This window comes from Antennarius striatus, chromosome 12 (assembly GCF_040054535.1).
Source record: "Antennarius striatus isolate MH-2024 chromosome 12, ASM4005453v1, whole genome shotgun sequence".
NCBI lineage: Eukaryota > Metazoa > Chordata > Actinopteri > Lophiiformes > Antennariidae > Antennarius > Antennarius striatus.
In genome coordinates, this window is record NC_090787.1 from 14456703 (window position 1) to 14478634 (window position 21932).

The 21932-nt window shown below is 36.1% G+C and overlaps 1 protein-coding gene across 10 annotated transcripts; it reads right to left on the reverse strand.

Moving 5' to 3' along the window:
- Positions 1–1314: 1314 nt before the first annotated feature.
- LOC137604824 (muscleblind-like protein 2a) lies at positions 1315–16591 on the reverse strand. 10 transcript variants are annotated; one of them, XM_068328957.1, is made up of 10 exons: positions 16283–16587; positions 12810–13365; positions 9677–9841; positions 9051–9251; positions 8675–8923; positions 7391–7444; positions 6898–7054; positions 6161–6196; positions 5426–5517; positions 1315–4775 (listed from the first exon to the last, which is right to left on the reverse strand). In XM_068328957.1, exons 2-10 carry the CDS (start codon positions 12981–12983, stop codon positions 4761–4763), a joined length of 1143 nt encoding a protein of 380 aa, XP_068185058.1. In that variant the 5' UTR covers positions 12984–13365; positions 16283–16587; the 3' UTR covers positions 1315–4760. The 10 variants fall into 10 exon arrangements, with proteins under 10 accessions (XP_068185058.1, XP_068185055.1, XP_068185057.1 ...); XM_068328954.1 differs by having other exon boundaries at positions 9051–9272; positions 16283–16586; XM_068328956.1 differs by lacking the exon at positions 16283–16587 and adding an exon at positions 16008–16172 and having other exon boundaries at positions 9051–9272.
- Positions 16592–21932: the final 5341 nt, after the last annotated feature.

Here is a 21932-nt window from a genome sequence, read left to right on the forward strand (position 1 = left end):
GTTAAAATTCCCCATCATTCGGTTTCCTCCGGTGACATCAAAGGAGAGCTCAACCAATCACAGGGGCCGCTTGAGGACGTGTATCCAAGAGGAGGAGGAAAAGGCACGCGCGAGATGCTGTTGCTATGGTAACGTGGCTTTTTTGTGTGTTACTGTCCAAATTTGGAGATTGCACTGAAAACAGGAGAAGTCGAGGCATTTTGCTGAATAATATATTAGATATTCTATAAAATAGTAAAAAGATGTGATTTTAATCAAATCAAATAAAATTATATTTCAAGACAATTAGGAATCTCCAGATTTTTAAAACTAAAAATTATATTATATTATATGACTTTTTATAATAATATATTATATATATTATTATAAATTGATTTTCTTTTTATTATTTAGTAGCTAATACATAATGCAACAATACAAATGCAACAATATATTGGTCACATAGGTTAATTAGCAACAAAATAATTAATGTAATAATTAATATATTAATATATTCATTTTTCTGAAAATAAATATTCAGAAAAATGTCAGAGCAACATAACAAATACGCAAGAGGAAGCAGCTAAGTCTGTATTGCAGGGAGGAGATGTGTTTGCACGGGTGTTGTGAAAAACGAAGACGGCAAAGGTGTGTGTGGTGTAGAGAACTCTGCTCTCCGGCTGCTGCTCTGGCTTATATTCATGAGACACACCAGGCTCAGGTGTGTCCAACACACCGATTAAGCCTCTAACTGGTATGCGACCCTCCAGAGACAAAGTAGATTAACAGTGGATGGGCTGTCACATGAAAAACAGAAATGAAAAGAAAAAAGGGCATTTTGTGATTTGACTGGATTAAGCGGCGTTTTGAGCTTTATGATTTGAATCCATCCACCCAGTTTCTTTATCTTTTGCAGGGTCACTGGACACATCCTGGCGCAAGCTCACCATAGGACTGTCTGTCACACGTGTCAACATGTTGTCACACTCACATCTACACCTATGGCTGGTTTAGACTCACCTGTTGTATTGTATTTCTTGCTCATAGACTGTTGAAGGAAGCTAGATGATAATCCTACACAGACCGGAGAATTTATTAAAGCAATACAGAGGGTCTCCACGTCTGGATCTGCACTGGCATAGCATCTTCTACGCCGTATTGGAAGTTGTTCATAAATATGAATGCAAATAAAATAACACATGCTCCATCATCATGATTCATTGTTGATGGTAAGTTAAGTCTAATGTGTGTAAAAGTTTCACCAACCTGATACTCCTTAATTTAAGGAGTACTTCATGCTTTTCAAAAGATCAGAGGAGGGCTCACACAGCTTGGAACATTTAATTGATATTTATTTATTTATTTAGCAATATTAGATTTCACACAATTTTGAATGTACAGGAACAGAACTATCAGCACAAAGAGTTAAATTGTATAAAAACACAATAATTTTGACAAATAACTTTCAAAATAATGAGGGGACATTCATATTCAGACCAGACAGAGCAAAATGGCACTAGCTTGAGATTTGATCTAATTCAATATGCAATCAGTCAGCCAATCCTCTAAACATCAAACTTCTTCTCAGGACTGTGTTTGCTTTTGTGTCACAAATCGTCATTTTGGCCTTAAAATTTCATGTAACAATCATTTCAGAGAAAGGGTCGGCAAAATGCATTTTACTTTAAATAAGAGACGTAGACTTGACAAAAATCAAATACAAACTTAACAATCGATCAAGGATAATGCAAAAAAAAAAAAATCACAAATTCTCAGTCATCTGGTGAGAAAGTGCTCAAGAGAAATATTTATGTCAGTCCGTCAGTGTACATTATGTTTTGATATTTAGAAACAGCCTTGACGTACAAGCGGATCTATGTCATTAAGCTATTTGCCAACGGGTAAAACAAAAATTTATTTAAAGGACTTTTACTTGAATGTAAAATAAAAAAAAGAAATTTGACATGTATTTTGGAAACAAAACATAATCAAAGAAAATGCTGACATACCATCAAATCCAGAGCTTCTAACTTTATTTTTGCTGTATTGGAAACACAAAATTTACATTTCAAAATATCTTTTTTTCACACTGGATCACTTCGTGTTTCACACCATGGCAATATAAAGTCAAATATCTGACAGAACAATCTAATGTGTTACTGTGAAGAGGAAGAAGAAAATCCTCTATCAACAGAAATTGCTTTTAATCACTGCAACATCAGATCAACACAAAAATTCAATGACAAACTATTATTACACTATAGTGAAAGTACAATGCACTTCTCTGTACATAAAGAGCAAATCTATGGTCTTGCTTATACAGAGGTTTGTTGTCCCTTACAGGTGACAAGGCAGCAACAAGGAATAAATGTTTTAGGCTTTGATTTGCTCCAACATTCTATCCCTGGACATACAATGGCTATTCATAAGATAACAGATCAAGGCCCTTTGAGGAACCTCCAGCATAGCTTAAGTCATTTTATTAAATTACATTCATCATAGAATAAATTTTAAAACTGTTCTTTTCTAAGGTTAAACCAGTATACTAATATACTGTATATACCGGTGTGTGTGTGTGTGTGTATTATGTGTGCGTGTGTGTATGTATGTATATACTGTGCATATATATATATATATATATATATATATACACACACACACCACCCCATCCTATTCTGTGTAAAACTTTTTACCACACCATTTTTTGCTGATCACATGATGCAGTCGTGTCTTTTGGTGGATTGTCTGAGTTAATCCAGTTAAAGAGAAAAAGGTCTCCTGCAGACACCGGAAAACAACAGAGGTCGGGACCTTCTCAAACTGTTAGCAAACAGGGCACAAAACTTACATGAACATTCTATTTTATGAGTGAACAATGTCTTTAACATCAGTTTCTTTTATACTCATACATATATAACACACACTCTTTCTGCTGTAAGTAAAAATTAAAAAAAAGGAGAACTAAATGATGTTTCATCATACAAAACTAAGCCTCACAAAAAGCCTACTGTCTTAATTTATACTTGACTACAGAAAGCATGTTACTGTGCATGAAACTAACTATGATACACTGTGGTACTATTGTCTGGATAAAATAAGATGAATATAAACTTTTACACATAAACAAGTTTTATTCTCAGTGAAAACTGTAAGACTAAATCTAAACAAATGCACGGACATACTGTAGCATCGCAATACATTTGTTCTAAATGTGACTTTATTAGTAGCTTTATTAGAGTGATTTTTCCAAACAACACCTTTTAAATATGCATGAATATCCTCATCTGCACAATTATTCAGGCACTTGTAACATTGAACTCACAGTACTGACAAATGGCAGTAACATTAAGATGATTTAAGTTTGCACACAAAGATCGACCCTTAGAGGATTAGAAAGACTTTAAATTGAATATGAACAAGCAGTAAGTCTGCACAATTTTGTTGAGTTCATTTCAACTCCTTTGGAGGCTGTTTGCATGTCTTCAAAGTGAACCAGTCCATTTCACACGGATATTTTATACTGGTCTGTAGTGTTAGGCCAGTGTTAAGTTAAATTGGTCTAATGCAAGTTAGACTGCAAAATAAATTGAATTCTAATAATTGATTTAGGATTAAGAGACATTGCTTTTGAGTTTTAATTTTTTTTTGCCACTTTGAGTCCCGGAAGCAAAGTGGCATGGAGGTCCTTAATATTCAAGAGAAGGCTGTTGTCTCTACACGTTCCATCTCTAGAGCTCAGCAACTCACAGCAAAAAGATCTAGATGGATAAATAGCACCACAAAGAAGGAAAACTACTTGTTTCTGAATTTGAGGTGAAGCTGTTTACTGCGGTTACTTTCCTCTAGATGTTTTTAAGCGAGGCAAGAACCAGACAGCTTTGAGAAGCAGATTAATTTAGATGTGCTTCTGAAGACCAGTGTCGATATTCCACCATAGCCAAAGCCTTCTTTGTGAAACTGGTTCCGGAAGTTAAAACTCTTCACTGGTTATACCAGTCAGCTATAACTGTGATCAGTAATCCAAACAGATTATTTTAACATGAAGAATAAATAATTTATCATTTGAATATGTCACCTACCTGCCTTAAATAAAAAGTCTGTGCAGCAATTTCTACAGTACTTTCTCTCCGCAAATACACTCCGACTGTTTGCAATGCAAAGGCACACCAGGAGGTGAAGGACTAGTTCATGACAGGGTAAATATGAAGGGCTGCCCTCTGCTCAGTTTAAAGCTACCTCCTATTTTCAAGGGATAATATATCATTTTCAGAAGAAGGCAAACATCTCTACACCAGGTTCCTCCATAACTCCAACATTGTCACACCAAAGCAATCTAAATGGATAAATATGTTCTGCAGCACTATAGGTAAGAGATTAAATACTTATTTTTTACTTTTGGGCTGTCCCTTTAAAATAAGTGCTTTTTTTTACTACTTTGTTTAAAATAATGAAATCTGGCACATGATAAACAATCATCAAAAAAGTTTTCTTAGTTCACATAAAACATTCAAGAGTGAAAAAGGGATTCTAACAATCTCCAGTATAGGACCTCTTCACGCCAGGCTACAATGCACTTGACTGACTGGGATGCGTGTCAATGCAGGTGCAAAGGTATGGGACTTGTTGAACACATTATTACGAGAGATCACAGTAAAATCTACCGGTTCGTCATCAGAGAAGTAATAAGCATGCTGCTTGTCGTATTGTATGTGATGTTAACGGACATTTGAGTTGTTCAGGGTCTTTAAGATCAGCACAGCACCGACTCCTGTTCCTGGGCGTTACTTAAGGATGATCTGTTTCAGACACAAAACAGCCTCTTAATGGTCACATACAAAGGAAATATATGGGGTTTTCTTTACATAAAGATCATCAGAAATGATCACTCCAACCGATATAAGATAAAACAAAAACAAACCAAATACCTGAACCTGCAACATTTAACAATTGTCTTACTTTCCTCTTGTGTTTTCAACTACAAAAACCCCAATGGTTTTAATGTTTGCTGCATTAAAAATGAGTATTATTTACAACTATCTGCTCAATTATAAACAGAATAGGGTAATATTTGAGTCAAAACTCAAAGACAACTTTTTTATATAATAATAAAATTGATGCAAATATAAAGTAATTAATTTAATAAGAATGACAAGTACCTAAAATACTACTTCTATATTTCAAACATTTGTTCCATTTTTTATGTATTGAACCAGATAATACAAAAAGTCATGCAACAGAAGACCTTAAAACTAAGTGAAGTCCATCATTTGATAAAGGAGTGAGATGCAGCATAGATCTACTGAAGGTTTACGGCTAGATGAAGCCAAATGAGCAGCGATGCAGGCAGGGTAATGCTATGGTGATGAAGTATCTCCCCTGATTTCAACATGAAGCACTTACTCAGAGCTCAAGGATATAAGGAAGAAAGCTTTAAAAAGGAGCAAACCTGATTGGCTGGTGCTGTTGCTGCATAGGGCACACTTGCGGCGGAAGAGGCAGCAGAGACAGTAGCAGGTGTAGCACTGTACATCATGGGGACTTTTTCAGGTAAGGAATCATGAAAGCAATGAAAAAGGAAGCAGAGCATTATGCTAAGTTGTGCAACAAATTTTCCCTCTTGCCAGGCAAATACAAAAATAATGCAGCAGAAAGCCATCATTGAGTTAGACCAGCAGGTGGCATATGATCACACAGCAAAGCAGGACAGGAGGGTAGGACGTAGACAGTGGCTGATACGGGACAAAACTAGAACATCTGTCAATTATCTGACAAATAAAAATACATGACATTTGCACCATTGGAAGACAGTATTCGAAATTCATGGAGTTTGAAGGACTTAAAGCCTTTGTGTGCCTCAGACAACATAATTTCAAACTGTGCGTAGCAATTCTAAGTCCAAAATCCAACACAATCCATACAAATGCTTGAAAATGTATATATGAATGCATATTAATATATTATTTTTAAGTGTCTGTCTTGCAATTTGGCAATAAAAGTATACAAATACAACAAAAATCAAAGCTTTTTAAAGGTAAGATTTAAAATTGTTATTGTAAAGACTAACTCAAGTGTGGGTTTATGATTTCTGTTAATGTTTAAATATCAAAACATTTGACAGATTAGTATGAAAGATTCTTTTTATTGTGAGACACAGTTAGTGACACATGAGAGAGGGACCTACCGATGCTGTTAGCAGGAGCCATGCACAAGACAGAACCTGTGTGATCATCAAAGGGACAGACAGACGCTGTAAGCCAACATAAATATGCACCTACACCAATAAAATCTGTAATGATTCAGCAGTTAAGACCGAACAAATATACAGATTAAATTACAATGAATAATGTGCTATATCCACAGTATTTACACATTCACAATCACAAAACACCTGGTTTTTAATCGAAACATCTGCTTTTGCTTCAGTATCAGTTCTTGCTATTGTGCTTGTTGTTTAGCGTCACACTGCTGTGTCTGTCTGGGACACTCAAACTGAATACAGCCATTACTGATATTATTAGTTACACCAACATTTTCCTACTATGACGACACACTGAATGTTGGCTCAAAATGACCTGCACCTCGTTTGAGAGCAGGCAGCACAAATAGGCAAAGAAGAATCTTCTGTTCACGTTGGACAGTTTCCAACAGTCTGCTTGAACAGGTTGTCACATGAGCAGACACTCTGTTTGGTCTGATTTAGATTAATCAAACTGTTACAGCTAACCACTCTATTACCTTGTACACACTGCTTTAATTATGACTAGGTATGTGACTTTGATTCATGGTTCAACATCCACATACTGAGAATTTTACTATAAGTTAGTATTACAAATTTGCCACCTCATATAAATCAGCTGACCATGACTCTATTTCTAAAACTGAACTGGTTAGGTTCCACAACAGGTTTTTTGGACTCACCTGTGGGATAAAATGCAGCGGTTGGCTGCTGGAGCTGTGAGCTGGCCAGAGCCTGTTGGTAGTGCAAAAAGCTGGGGCTGAGGAGAGAGCTGGCCCAGCCGCTCTTCTCAAGAGTTGGCCTCTTTGGTAGGGGCTGTAGGACGCTGTGGGGAAAAGCCTGAAAAGCAGTGAAAGGAGATTTGATGCAACACTAAATCTCTCAGATTTCCCAAATTAAAAAGAAAATGTGACAAAATGGCAAACAGAACTATACAATAAAGATGACATATCACATAGTGGAAAAATCAAGCATAGTTTAAGGGTAAAATTAGAGTAATTTATCACCAAAAACAATGAAATATATTACAAATTAACCACTTAAAGATACTGATGGTGACTGCATACACAAATACTATATGAGACTTGAAGAAGCCTTTACCACAATGACTGAAAATAAAAGTTATTACACTATACAGTAATTCAAAGCTACAACCAAAGCAAAAGGTGAAAATACCAGATCTACAGTTGCCTCGAGGGATCGCTTCATTGCTTTGGCAGTCGACTGAGTCTTTTAATAGCAGGCAGCGAGCACATGATGGCAGTGGGCCAATGGGATTCAAGCGTATTAACATACAGGTAACAGCAAGCAGAGGTGCATCATGGGAGACAGCATTGTGGATAGGTGAGAAGGGGAAAACAAAACAAAATAATCTGAATGTAGTTTACCACATAAAACACAATATGCATGCACAGTAACCAAAGCAACTGATTAAAAGCCACACTAACTAAAAACTGAATTAGTAGGTCAACATGTAAAGTTAATCAATGTCTTTCATAACACAACTTTACAATGGCTCAATTTTGTATCCTATTTACACTGTATATTGATCAGTATGACAGCATGAGTTTGAAATTATAATTCATTGTATATAAAACAGTGTTCACCCCCCTCTATGTTTGTCCACCTTGGACTAGCGACAAACTAAAACAGACTATAAATTAAGAAATTCAGACTCAACAAATTCTCCAGGAGAGCAGGGAGAAAGTGGATATCACGTAAATTTGAAGTGTTCTGAAAGTATTATTAATTGAAATATTATGAGATGGGAGATGAGAGCTAGCTGAAGGCAGCAACACACTAACACATCTCAAATAACCATGTGCCCTTTAAGCACAGAATGCAGGGCTCCAGTTATTAATCTGACAACAAAGCTTGATGGCAGAACCCATCCTATCTGCACTACACACAACTAACTTGCTTATTTATGGTCTTAAACACAATAGAATTTCTTTTGCCACTGCATAAGATGACGTGACATGGAAAGTGATTAGAATGGCAAAAAAGCACACTTTCCACTTCTGACTAAAACTCCTCCATCAAGTTCTTACATGAACTCTGACATCTATTTATTAAAACAGAAGCTTTTCAAACTGTCAGGTGTTTTACTGGAGGTAATGATGGAGGGCAAGTACCCCACATACAGCCATACAAGTAGAGGAATTGCCTATAATTTGGAGGCAGACTGATGTTTTTCTAAGGAGGACCCACAGTGACAGTCAAACCCCTAGTCCGGCAAGCATTTGCCATTAACTATACTTTTGTATTAAGAGCCAAAGAATCTCAACACTGATATCCTGTTTTGCTAAAATTCAGGGGAAAATCAAAGGCTACCAAATGAAATATGCTATTTAAATTCATACTGTACTCCAGATTCAGAGAAGACTTCCATTCTTGTATTGGTAGCTTAATGTATTGTAAACACTATCCAGTACTCAGAAGGATAAAGCGCTGTCTTACCACAACTGCAGCCTGGGCTGCCACGGCTGTCTGACTTGCTTGCTGTTGACTGGATTTGATTTTGGCCTGCAAGTGTGCAGGCGGATGAAAATACTTGCACTTCTCCCTGGTGCAGCGACTCTTGATATAGTCCATGCAAACAGTGACAGTATTATCCGTGTTGTCAATCATTGGACTGTCACATGGATGAGCAAAGCGGCAATCTGTCTCCCCTCTTGCACAACTTCCTCGTAGAAACTCACGGCACACCTGAGAAGAGCCAGAATTAAGAGACTGAGAGGAATTCAGCTTTTAGCAAGCAGGTAGATTCTTTCAATGCATAGAGGCATTGATGAATCTTTTTTACATTAAATTACTCCTTATGATACGTGAATACCTCTAGTTTGTCGGTACGCTGTAGCTTCTGAGAGGGTGAAGAAGAAGAGGAAGAAGAAGAGGAACTCTGGACTGCAATAGATGGGCTACCAGATACAAGAACTGGGGTGTTGGGAAGGTTGTCTGTTGGGACAAGACTCATTCCATGGCTCAGCGGAGTCACATATGAACCGTAACAAAGACCAGTGTTTGTGCCAAGTCCCTGTACAACAGGAAATGTTCGCTATGAAGGAAGACATCATAGATCACAAGTGGGACAAGGAGCAAAGAACAGACAAGAAGTCCCTCTTCATTATAGCAGACATAAAAGCAGACATAAAATACAGAACCAAATTCAAAACAAATCAAATTCAGAACCTGTGTATTCATACAAAAAGGTTTCAGTTTGAGCATTAACATCTTGTTTTTCACTTGTATTGAATTAATCCCATGTTGAAATGTATTTGCCAATCGATAAATTCCATATTTATTTACATTTTACTGAACCTATAAACCTTTTTTGGAATATTGTCAGGTATTAATGAAATTGCATGGATGGATGGATGGATAATCTTGATGACATCACCCTAAAATGTCTGAACCAGGGGGTTTGTGTAGGTTCTCTCTGACTGCACCATGACGGCTTACCACAGGCTGCAGACTGGGTCCAGGGATCATCAGCTGCATCTGTTGGGCCAGTACAGCTGCTGCTGTTTTCTGCTGGATGAGATTGTTGCGCCCATTTATCTCTAATTGTGTTTTTAAGTGGGAAGGTGGATGGAGATACTTGCAGTTCTCTCTTGAGCATCGACCCTGGGTTCAGAGAAAATAAATAAAGGCATTAAAAACATGTCATTTGCTCTTTGAAACTGAGGAAAAACTTAGAATTTAAGACAGAATATATGGTTACACAACTCCACCTTTCACTGAGCTTAAATAAAAGAAACAACACTGAAGATTAGCCTGGTACAACATAAAGATATGTGCTGCAGAATTACTCAACACAATCACAAAAGGCTATAAGCTGCATTATTTAGATGAAGACCTCGCCTATGAATTTACAGCGCTCACTGTGATCACGAGAGACAAGAGACCTTCAGTAAAAGACAATTGCACTCACAGGTTGTAAGATTCCTTTGGGGAAACAATTACTATTATCAGTCTGGTTATTACATCCCGCGAATTGGTGATGTATTGTAATTGTCAGTGTTTGTGTGTTCGTCCGTCCGTCCGCAAATAGATGAAAGAAAAAGCACATTACTCGGGCGACAAAGGATGAAAATGAGATGACCATGATCTTGAGAAAGGTAGGTCAAGGTCAAATTTCAACTTTTGCACACTCAGCAACCAGATAAGATAGAAAGACAAGGGAGAAGGCCAATGTGCGTAAGACCATAGATGAAAGCACTAGCTTTGACCTATGGTCTGAGATATTTTCTATCCTGAGATATCTTTGCACATATCTCAGGAACCGGATAAGATAGAAAGACAAAACAAAAGGCGTTATATTCAACTTGACTTTGAAAAACTAGGTCAAGGTCACATTTTCACTTTTATACCTTTTTAGGGACACATCTCTGAAACCTTGTGACAAACAGAATGCACCAGTTAAATTTTGGATCATGGGTCTTTTATTAAATTACCCTGACCTATGAAAGTAAATCAGGGTAAAATTTTGAATTCAGGGATGTCGCGTGATGTTGCAGTCTCTGACTGCCTTGTTAACCTTAAGTGTCACTCTCCCCTTTCAGACTTTAAAAGCACTCTAACAAAAGTCCGTCAGTCAATCAGATGTCTCAGTTAGCCTAATCGTCTAACCTTCTTTTGTTGATCTGGATCCGGGTCGCAGGTTTAAGCTGGAGCCTATCCCAGCTGACTACAGGTGGAGGTGGGTTACACCCTGAATAAGTCAGAGCCACATAAAATGAAAATACCCATTCATGGTCACAGACAATTTAGAATGACTTATCCACCTAACTTGCATGTTTTTTTGGAAGTGGGAGGACGCTGACATGAAGAAAGGCCCCTGGTGGCATTGAGCCAAGGACCTTTTTGCTGTGAGGCAATAGCTATTCGCACTGTGCAACTTCGCTGCCTGTTCTTCATATTCAAATCATTTAATTAAGTGAACCAGTTGCACCACATCTGCATTGCCCCTAGAGATCTGTATTAATTATTTTCAGACATATCTATGTAGGTGTAACTGTCACCAGTGTTGCCTTATTCTTTATAGGGCTCTGAAGAAACTAAGCATCAGTATTCATCAACTTGGATTGATTTGCCATCATGTAATATAAAACCTTCATGTTTACGCTTGAACGTACTGTATGTCTCACACAGAACACATGGTGTAAAGGTTTCCAGGCCTCAGCTATAGAGGAATTAATGAAGAGAATGTGTGGCTTTGTAATAGTTTAAGGGGATGCCTACATGAGAGCTGGTAGCTGAATCAGAGCTGTGTATCAGAAATACTTTCCTGCTTTAATTGAGGCCATAAGATACAAGTTACCAAACCAAAATGTCTGCTCATTCTTCCAAATAACAAAGTTAAGTCTGTCAGGACTAAATGGGTTTAAAAGGCAACCAATCACATGTCAATACAAAGCCATCAGTGTAAGAGCTGGATGGGCTATTGGTGGGAAACCATTTGTATGGGATGGATTAAGGTTCCAAAGAAATACAAAACACAGATATGGAAAAGTATTTTGTTTTATCTTCACATCTATATTTGGACGTGTGTTTTAATGTGCCTTAAGGCTTTTCTTCATGTATATTTTACAATCAGTGAATATTTTCTATAATGACTCTGTCATCATTTCAGAGAGATAAAAAAATTCTGATATACTGGATGACCAGGTGATACAAATTTTCTGAATTAAAGCGACAATTTAAACTATTAAAATCTGTAATGATGGAAGTAACCCTTCGAAATGAAGTCATGTACTCAACTTGGTAATTTACTAAAAAAATCAACCTTTTCAGTAGTAGATGTGACTTTGTAATAAACATCAGGTCACCAGGGCACAGAGAAAGCCCTCTGGACTGGCAATTGTCAGAAGATAAGACAATGACTCAACATGAGAATAATCCTGTGGGCAAAGCTGTATTGTGGTGTGATAGCGAACGTGTGAGAGTGGATTAAGGCAGGCTGGGTCTCGTTCAGGACAGCGGCGCAAAAAGGAGAAAAAAATGTCTGTAATCCAACTGGCTGCCTGAACTGTTTACAGTCTACATTAGATAAGTGATGAGAGAACATTTGATAGGTGTTTGAATTTAGTTTTGGACAAACATGGTATTATCTATAGTTTCACAAACATCTGAGTTATAAATAATGGAAGATAAAGCTTGAGCAGATTTTCTGTTTTTGTGTGAAACCAACCAGTTGTTGGGGCAGCTTCAAACCCATTCTTGGTCACAGACAATTTAGAGTGACTACAGTATTATTACAGTATTTGTTGGGGCAAAGACCTTAAACCTGAAATCAACAGAAGGGTTATTTCTGTCAATGATTATCAACACTCACAGTGGAGCAAGAGGACGAAGATGAGAGACACCTATTTATCTTATGTTTTTTGTAACATCAAAAACACTTCAGCAAGCACACCAAGAGCACCTTCAATAATCGCCAAATTTAAAAAATATATTATTTTGGAGTTAGAGTCACTACCTTTTACTCAGTGTCCTACGAAATAAATGGAAATTATTATTTTTTTCAGTTAACAGAATTCATAACATTTTCTTTGTAGAGGTGTCACATAAGAGTGTATTGCATTATTTTTACCTTCATTGAGTCAAAGCAGGCAATAACTCTTCCATTGTCAACTTGGCAGCTCTTCGATGGATGAGCAAATTTGCATTCTTCATCACTCCGTGAACAGTTTCCCCGCTGAAACTGTCGACAGACTTCCAGAGTTAGCCATTTTGTATCTCTGATCGAAGAAATGTTCAACGCCATATCTAAAACTTATAGTCATAAATGTTGTCCTTTAAAATTGCAATCTTATTTTCTTGTGCCTCAGACACCTGTTTGGTTGTCTTTAAGTGTAAAGTCCTCTTTTAAAACAATCTGGTGAGTCCTCCATGAGCTGGAGCAAAAAGATCAAATGGAAGCGGGATCACAAATAAAGACAAAAAAGAATCAGCTACAACTGTGACACCTTCCTGTATATATTCCACAAATGATGATGCCAAACAAAAAATTAGACTTGTCGCTTTAGTATTGCAGCTGAGGTCCCAGCAATGGTGCCGGAGTCTGGTCTTATAGAAAGCAAAAGCTGTCAGCATCCATGGACCAACTTCAAGTCTGTATTTCCCCCTGAAGGCACACTATTTGCAATCTGAAAAACAAAGTAACACATGCATATTTCATATTACCATTGCATACAAATAAACAACATTAATATTATGGTATCATTTGTCTAGTTGGCACACTTAGAGCCACTATAAACTTCTGAACATTAATAGCATCTCATGTAATTTTCTCTGTTCTATGGAGACTATTCAGTTCTCTGGAGACATGTGTTCCTTAGCAATCCATTGCAGAAAGAAGGTCAAACAATAAAAATTTGTTCTTCTGTAATTAGTCAAATAATATTTAGCAATGCCAGACTCCCAAGTCTCTAATTGTTTAAGTAATGTCTATAAAACTACAATTTCTGGTTGAACCTTCAGAATGTGAACATTTTATGTCTCTTTATATCTGCATTCTTCTCAGTTTTATATCGTTGTTTGCAAAAAGCGCAACCCCCCCCCCACAAACAAGTCAACCATAACAAGGAAGGCACATGTAAATATTTGCAGTATGTATGTTAAGTAAAAATATGAAAAATATGATGGTAAACATCATCCATCGAGTCTGAATTAGCATTTTTCTCCATGTGACTCACTGTAATGCTGTACTATTTAGTAGTAATTAGAGGTTTATTTGCAAATGCACCCATAAACTAAACACTTTCACTTCATGCAAGTACAACTCCTCTGCATGTTGCTCTTTTCAGCGTAAGTGAATAATTTGGTTATATAATTGGAACTCATCTCAAGATGAACACCTACATGATTCTTTCAGCTAATGTTGCTAACGTTTAGTACTTACAATTGCTCAGTATTTTGTTACATAAACAGTATGACATTGTGTTATGCTACCTTTATAAAACATGTTGAGTAATTCCCACAATAACAGACTGTCACATACATTTCACACATTTTATGGGAATCATTTCCTATTCAAACTCATTTTATTATATTTTTACACCCCTTTCAATTCAATTCAATTCAATTCAATTCAATTCAATTCAATTCAATTCAATGGTATTATTTACAAGATGTTTACAATTTCAGAAGTTCTTGGTACCAAATTGCTCCAGCCAGATAAACTGGGTGGAGCAATCGAGCTATTTAGCAGAGTGTTGGCTCACAATATCACTTAGCAAATACCAATAAAGTAAAACAAACACAGCACAACATGCTGGCAGTCACATGCAGGACAGGATAGTCAGACCGGTATGCTAAGCGGCAAAACAGACAGGAAGTTGGTACACAGGCAGAAAAGGTGGTTCACTCACAATCACTCACTCACAATCCGATACCAGTTGAAAAGCATTATGTTCCAAAAAAGACTCAAAAGGTACAGAATAAATTCTACTGAAGCTACTCCAGATTTTCTACACCCATAACCTTTTAGCTTCACTGCAGGCTATCCCACAGCATAGTACAACAATGTCTTTTGGAAGCAGGTCAGGAAACAGAGTCAGAAACTTACCTATTCAATTCACGAAGCACTTAACAACTACTGTCCATGACCAAGAAAGATTTTGAGAAACTAACTTGGATAGAAGATAATGACTAGAACGTTTTATAACCTCTCAGGCTGAGAGATTCAACTTTCTTTTCTTCACAACAGTGAAAACTGCCTGACTGATCAACTCTGGCTATAACATTTCCAGCCACCCCCCCTTCCTGCCTCTGGAAAGCCCCGCCCATTAAAAAATAGGCCAATGGAAATCCACAGGCTGATACACCAAGTGAAAGCCTTACAGTACTCCTGTCTGTATTTATGAATAAAGTTTATTTAGGACTAAATTCAACGCTTACTTATTTGTCAATAAATTCAAAGAATGGTAAGAGAAGTATAATCTTAAGAAATTACGTACAAACCAGTTCTGTACTGATCCACTGTGTGACCATTTTTCTGAACATGTAGCTCATTACGAACATGCCTCAAATATGTTTCTCTGGAAGTTTGTACAGTTAGCATAATTGTGACCCTGCTAAAAGGAACTACCCTTTTGAATTACATGGACATAGTCTCAGCTCCAACATTCAAAGTGTTACTACTGCAAATTATAGTGTTATTACTACAACTTAAAATATGGTAATATTTTGTTAATATGTTTTTCAAAACATACAATTTACTGGCAGGCAGTAGATAGCGTGTGTGTGTGTGTGTGTGTGTGTGTGTGTGTGTGTGTGTGTGTGTGTGTGTGTGTGTGTGTGTGTGTGTGTGTGTACACTGTATATACATACATATATAATGCATGTATACAGTAAATAGACAGTATATATAGTATATATACAGTATAGACAGACAGACAGACAGATAGATAGGTACTGATAGGCATTCACCCTATCAGTATCTAGCTTTCTATGTTTAAACAGTAGGAAAATGTTGATTTCAGTGTCTTGTTTACACCATCTGTTACAGAACAGTAACGAAGGTGGAATTGTAATTTATCTCACTACTCGTCAGTACAGTAGGCTCTTGGCTTATTGCTTTTTTTTATTTGTGTCACATTCATTGCAAAAAAAAAAAAGCCTAATTTTGTGCTAAATTTTTGTGAGTTGTTCAGAGTTGTAATTGATGTTTTTGATGTAACTAGCTGTCCTGCTTATGACACAGTTGGCTATCAACTTAAATTTATGAGCAACCTCTAACAAACAGCAGAAAATACAGAACCTTTATAATGACGTTCAATTACAGTACCTTTAATTCCCACCGATTCACACGGCCATAGCGCTATACGAGCCGAAAACCTCTGACACGGTCTAATTTCAGTCTATACCTCCACTTGAAGGGTAGCAGGGTTACATCTCTGATTTGCTTTCTCATCCTCGGCTACTTTAGCTAGCTAATCACAGATACTGTACTTAGCCAACTAGCTAAAGACACATCTGTCCCGCGGCTATCGTTCTAACTTCATTGCTAACGTCCACGTTAGCCACACACTGAGCTGTTAGCAAAAGCAAGAACCTGCTTACCTCATCATCACGGATGAACCGCTTCCCGGAGGATCACGCACCAGCTAGGACAGACGACACGGCAGTCCGTCTAAACTAACGAAAAGAAGGTTTTAAGCCATCCAGAAATCTATGTTCATTAGCACATGAGATCGCTACCCTCTTTTTAGAACTATGACTTGTATTTTCGTTTTCGAATATGACCTCAGTTCGGCATTTCTTTGTAACACTGCACAGATTTAAGCAACAAGCTTTTGACAGCTTACTGTACGAATGTCAGTTTAATGCGTTGAGGGGTTCCGTGTTTGTGCTGAGAATGCTATAGATGAAAGTCAATGTATATAGAACATTTAAGACACATCAAAGCAAAAAAATGAATATTAAAAGGTATTGGGGTCATTAGAAATAATTTAATAGTGTTATGTAGGTCATTCTTTAACTTGAATTTTCTACAACCCCCTCCGACCACAACATGGTACAATCCACGCGAATACCAGTAGGCTAAAAGGGCAAGGGTTTGCTTGTTACCAAGGGAACAAGAAAACCATAAGAGTTTTATGGATTAGTTTTAAAGCATACATTCACGTAGAACTTCTTATATATAAAGTACAGTATTATGAATACTCTCCAGTATTTCCTTTTAAAAAAAATCTTTTTGGTCAACCTGAGGACGACGTAGAAAGCGTCATAAACAAAATCACGTCAGACGTAGAAGATATGAGATCTCATTTGCATAGAGGAGATGATGAAATGAGAAAAAAAAAATTATCTTTATAAAGTGATAATATTGACGTAATTATATAATGTATAATGAGCATGATCATTAAACTACATATTTTAAAAAAATAATTTTGGCATTTTGTTTATGTCACAATTGCTAATTGTATGATATTATTATAGGATAGGAACTGTATATGCAAATATTATATTGCTAATGTACTGGCACTGTATGCGTTATTTCAGGTCATAATCCAATACTACACAAAACAAGGATTTTTGTGGGAAATAATGTAAAGAAAAAAGTTCATTTTTATAATGTTCCCTGTTGTTAGAGCTTTTACATTAATGTTTTACATTAATACACCATATGCATTGTATTCTTTTTTACTAGTTGGAACCCGTTGTAATTCCAGGATAAAACAATAATATCAGACTTCATACCAAACATATGAAAACAAATGTATTGGTATTATAAACCTAGAGCACCCAACGTAGTCAAAAATCAACGTAGTGACGTAACAACTTTGTATTGGCAAATCATGGATTGCACTGGGTGGGCATTGAGAAGCCATAGATGAATGTTAATAGACTAACTGGAGAAAGAAAGATAAGTAATCGTGAGATGGGGAAAGAGGCTAATGTTAAAGGAAGAGACACCTGTCAAATGAGCAAGTGGAAAAGAAATTTTAGAGAAGTGATAGTTCTGTTAGCTGACTACATGAACAGAGCTGTATGTAGTTACTTTAAGATGATTTTTATCAGATGCCCGTGGAGCATTTTGGACACCACATTGATTGTCCCATTCCAAACGGAAACCATAGCTGGACAGATTGTTCGTGCTAGTCAGCTAGTTTCACTCAGAACTTGTTGCCATTTTCTGTGTCGTTCCTGCTGTTTGGACTCTCTGCTCAAAATATAAAAATTGTTGGAACAGTTGGGTAGTCTATTGTATTGTATTGTATTGTATTGCATTGCATTATATTGTATTGTATTGTATTGTATTGTATTGTATTGTATTGTATTGTATTCTATTCTATTCTATTCTATTCTATTCTATTCTATTCTATTCTATTCTATTCTATTCTATTCTATTCTATAGATACATCAAGATACACCAATTCAAGATGAGTATCACTTTACATCTACTCAGAATAAATATAAAAAACACCTGTACCACTCTTCTCACCTCCTTTCTGCAGGAGGTTTTCTTTGAATCAGAAAATTATCCAACCCCAAAACCAGTGATGACTCATGGATATTGCATTGAAATGAGACTGCACAGTTTACTATTTACTTTACACAAATTATTTCAAAATATCAGAATTATTTTCTAAACTCCCACACAATTTATATATATTTTTTTACTGTAGAACAAACAGATTCAAGGAAAAGAATCAGGAACACACTGTAGACCTGTAGCCAAGATGTTACTGAATGCTAGATATTATAAAATAAGTCTACATTTTACGTAAGGGGATGCAACTGCCTCAGGTGGTGTACATTTAGGTCGTGTGACCTTATATAGACTGAGTGCAGCGTTAATTGTTTTTGATAATATATATATATTATATAATAGATTATATATATATATAATATATATATATATATATTATATTATATATATATTATATAATATAATATATATATATATATATAATAGATCCTTTTTTTATCATATGGCAATTACATTAATTTGCTTTCATGTACTATAAAACTTTAAATATCACGAAAGTAAAGAATATTGGCAAAACTTCAATCATGCCACAAGATCAAAAACTAAATGAAATGATAAGCTGTAGGTCATTTAATACTTTCAAACCAATTTCTTAGTCAACAAAATTCAATTGTAAATTTACCTTGTAAAACTATGCAGGTCTAAGCACAAAGCAACAAACAAAAAATGCTCCTTAAACAAAAAATGCTCCTTAAAATATGTTTTATTCTAAAATTAAGTTATTAAGCTTGGAAGTTTGTTTTACGATTTAATGGGTCACTAACACCAGCAAATGTATTGTCCTTTTTAAAATAAAAAAAAAGACAATTACAAGTAAACATTTTTTAACAGAGATGGTTAAAAAGATTATGATTATGGTTACTATGATCTAAATGCAGATAAACAACAGGCCACAAATGATTTGTAAAATGATCTGCCAGACAGAATATCAAGCAAATTTATTCAACATTGTGTTCCTGAGTGTGACTCTCACTTTGTCCTAAGTATGACACATAATGATGATAACACACTAGTCTGCCAAAACTGCAGCCTTACAAATATATGTAACAATTAGACCTATTTTATTTATGAATATGATATTTTTTAGTCACTATTGATGCTGAGGAAAAGAAAACACAAGTTCTGAGTAATTGGTTGATTCCTCCCTTTTCTGGGTCTACAGGCTTCTTGAGGCAACAGAGGAGATTTATGTGTTCTGTCACAGTGACAGCTCTCTTTTAAAAACCTGCCGATGTCGCAAGTGCCAGAGGGAAAGGTCATTATATTGTTCCTCCGAGGAAAATGTAACTGTCAAACTGACTTAGCTATAAGAACGAAAAGAAAGCATCATCTATTTTTATCTAAACAATGTCCTCTGTTCACATACAGTATGTTGTTCACTTGGTGTCACTACTTTGCATCATTGTGTGGCTTGAAACATTAATGTAGTTTCCCCTCATACATATCAAATTTAAAGTGTTTCCCTTCCAAAATAACAAAAAATCCATTATTGTTGAAGATTTTTCAGCGGTCCAGTCGCTGAATGAAAATATGAAATACAGTATAGATTGCTGTCGAATATGGAGAGCAACATTGCCATCTAGTGGAGAAAAAATGCAAATGCAGCAGATGCAGATTATTTTTTGTGATGCACAAAAATATCAGATGAGAGACAGTCATTGTCCTCTTTAATTATTAACATTCATTCATTATTATTGCTAAAATGTCATAAGGGCAACAGCGAGTTCCTAATGTGTTTATTATCAATATCCACTAGAATGATCAGGAAGGGCAAGAAAAACAGCAGTACTGGCAGACGCCCTATAGATGTCAGTCTTCTGCAAGATATATTTTGATAGACGGTCAAACGCACAAACATGGGTGCAAGCTTAGCACTGACACCCAGCAGAGGCATGTTAGTTTAGTGGTGGCTACTGATTCACATTCTGTAGATAAGTAAATGACTTATGCTGGTGTAAGGATCAGAGCCTTGCTAGCTTTATTGTGATTCAGATAATTAATTCATTATTATTATTTAATCATAACCTTTATTACTCATTAATATTTCATGATTTAATTTAATTAATGTTATTTTATTCAACACTTAAAACACAACCAAATTCTCATTCCTACCCTGAGTGTTCTATGTAATCACCATTGATGATTATATATATTGATTATATATATAGATGATTATATATATATATTATATATTCACAAATTTCCCCACTGTGGGACAATAAAGGTCTTTTATCTTATCTTATCCATTCTAGACCTACTGTGGTTCTTTGTACCAGGTTGTGGCAGCAGCCACAGGATTTTGTGCTGACTCTTAAGTATCAGAATGCAGAGCACATTCTTTAAGCAATGCTTTATTTTAAGTAATTACACAGAGCTAATGGTTAAACATAGAATAAAATACACAGTAGATATAAAATATCAACAGAACATCCTCAGGAAACTTTGCTACTGTTTATGCATGTTCTTCTTTAATTAAGGCCTACAAAAGCACACACCATTTTGACTGGTTATTTCTTTACATCAGAAGAAATATTATTAGTATAAATAATGTATTGCTAGACATGCATTTTGTATTTGTGCATAGGGCTGCTTGTCTGAAGATACACTTAGACTAATGTCTCCCTTTCCTTTTGTACAAGATGAAAAAAAAGTCAGCCAAGCAGTTTTGTGAAGACCATGTCACACCTGCCTCTTTTAATTGCTCGACAGATGTTGAGTAAATTAAGTTCAGCACAATAAAAAGGTGATAATATTGTAGTGATTCCATCGAGAATGAGCTGGAATGCGATTGCATTCGCTGCTCGCTCAGCGCGGAGTTTATACTGAACTATTATATGAAGAGACTTTCTTGAATGTATTGTGAATATCCTGGTGTTCGTGCTTTTTGTGCATTCACACAACAAAAAGGTTTCAACAATCTTATCGGAGATCTTTACCATAAAGTGTGAATGTGTTCAACAGCTTTGTGGAATATCTATTTAGGTTATTTGTCGCTTTTTTTAGTGGGTTAGATCCCAGACTCTTGCTCTCCAGCAAATGGATATAGCAGACAGTTCTACAGGTGAATAGAGCGATAGCATAAATCACTGTGACTATAACTGAACTTACAGTACACTGTGTGTGCATTGCTTTCAATAGCACATGCAAATGAGAATAAAAAAGCAAAACATCATGAAGTCAAGGACATTCAATGCATTTATTTTGGATATCTTAAGCAGTATGGACTCATTTTTTTCAGGTCTGACAAGAAAAATGGCAGATTAAATATTACATGCCAAAAGGCTTTTTGACCGTTCATTTCATCACAAGACTTTTAATTAACATGTACATAGAAATTCTTACATACAAAGAAAGCTCTCTTCCTGTTATCGCTGACGTGTTGGTTATAGTTTAAACAGGCAAAGCTATTTTTACAGTTCAAATTATGGAGAAAAAACCCCCCAAATCATTACAGATAAATCTGAGAGACGCTCACTTTCATTGAATGGCAACACAAATTATCTAATATCTGTCAATAAAGTGGCCCAACACAGTAGTTAAAATTTAAATTTCCTCTCCAGCTTCCTTTAGCTCTCACAATCTTCACCATTTGTGCAAACACTGAAAAATCTGTTATGTTACAGTAAGCACATGAACAGCAGTGCCATCCAGATGTCACATCGACGCCATTGTTACCTGATGCCAGGAATTTCTGGAACAAAACAGGAGGAGACTTCT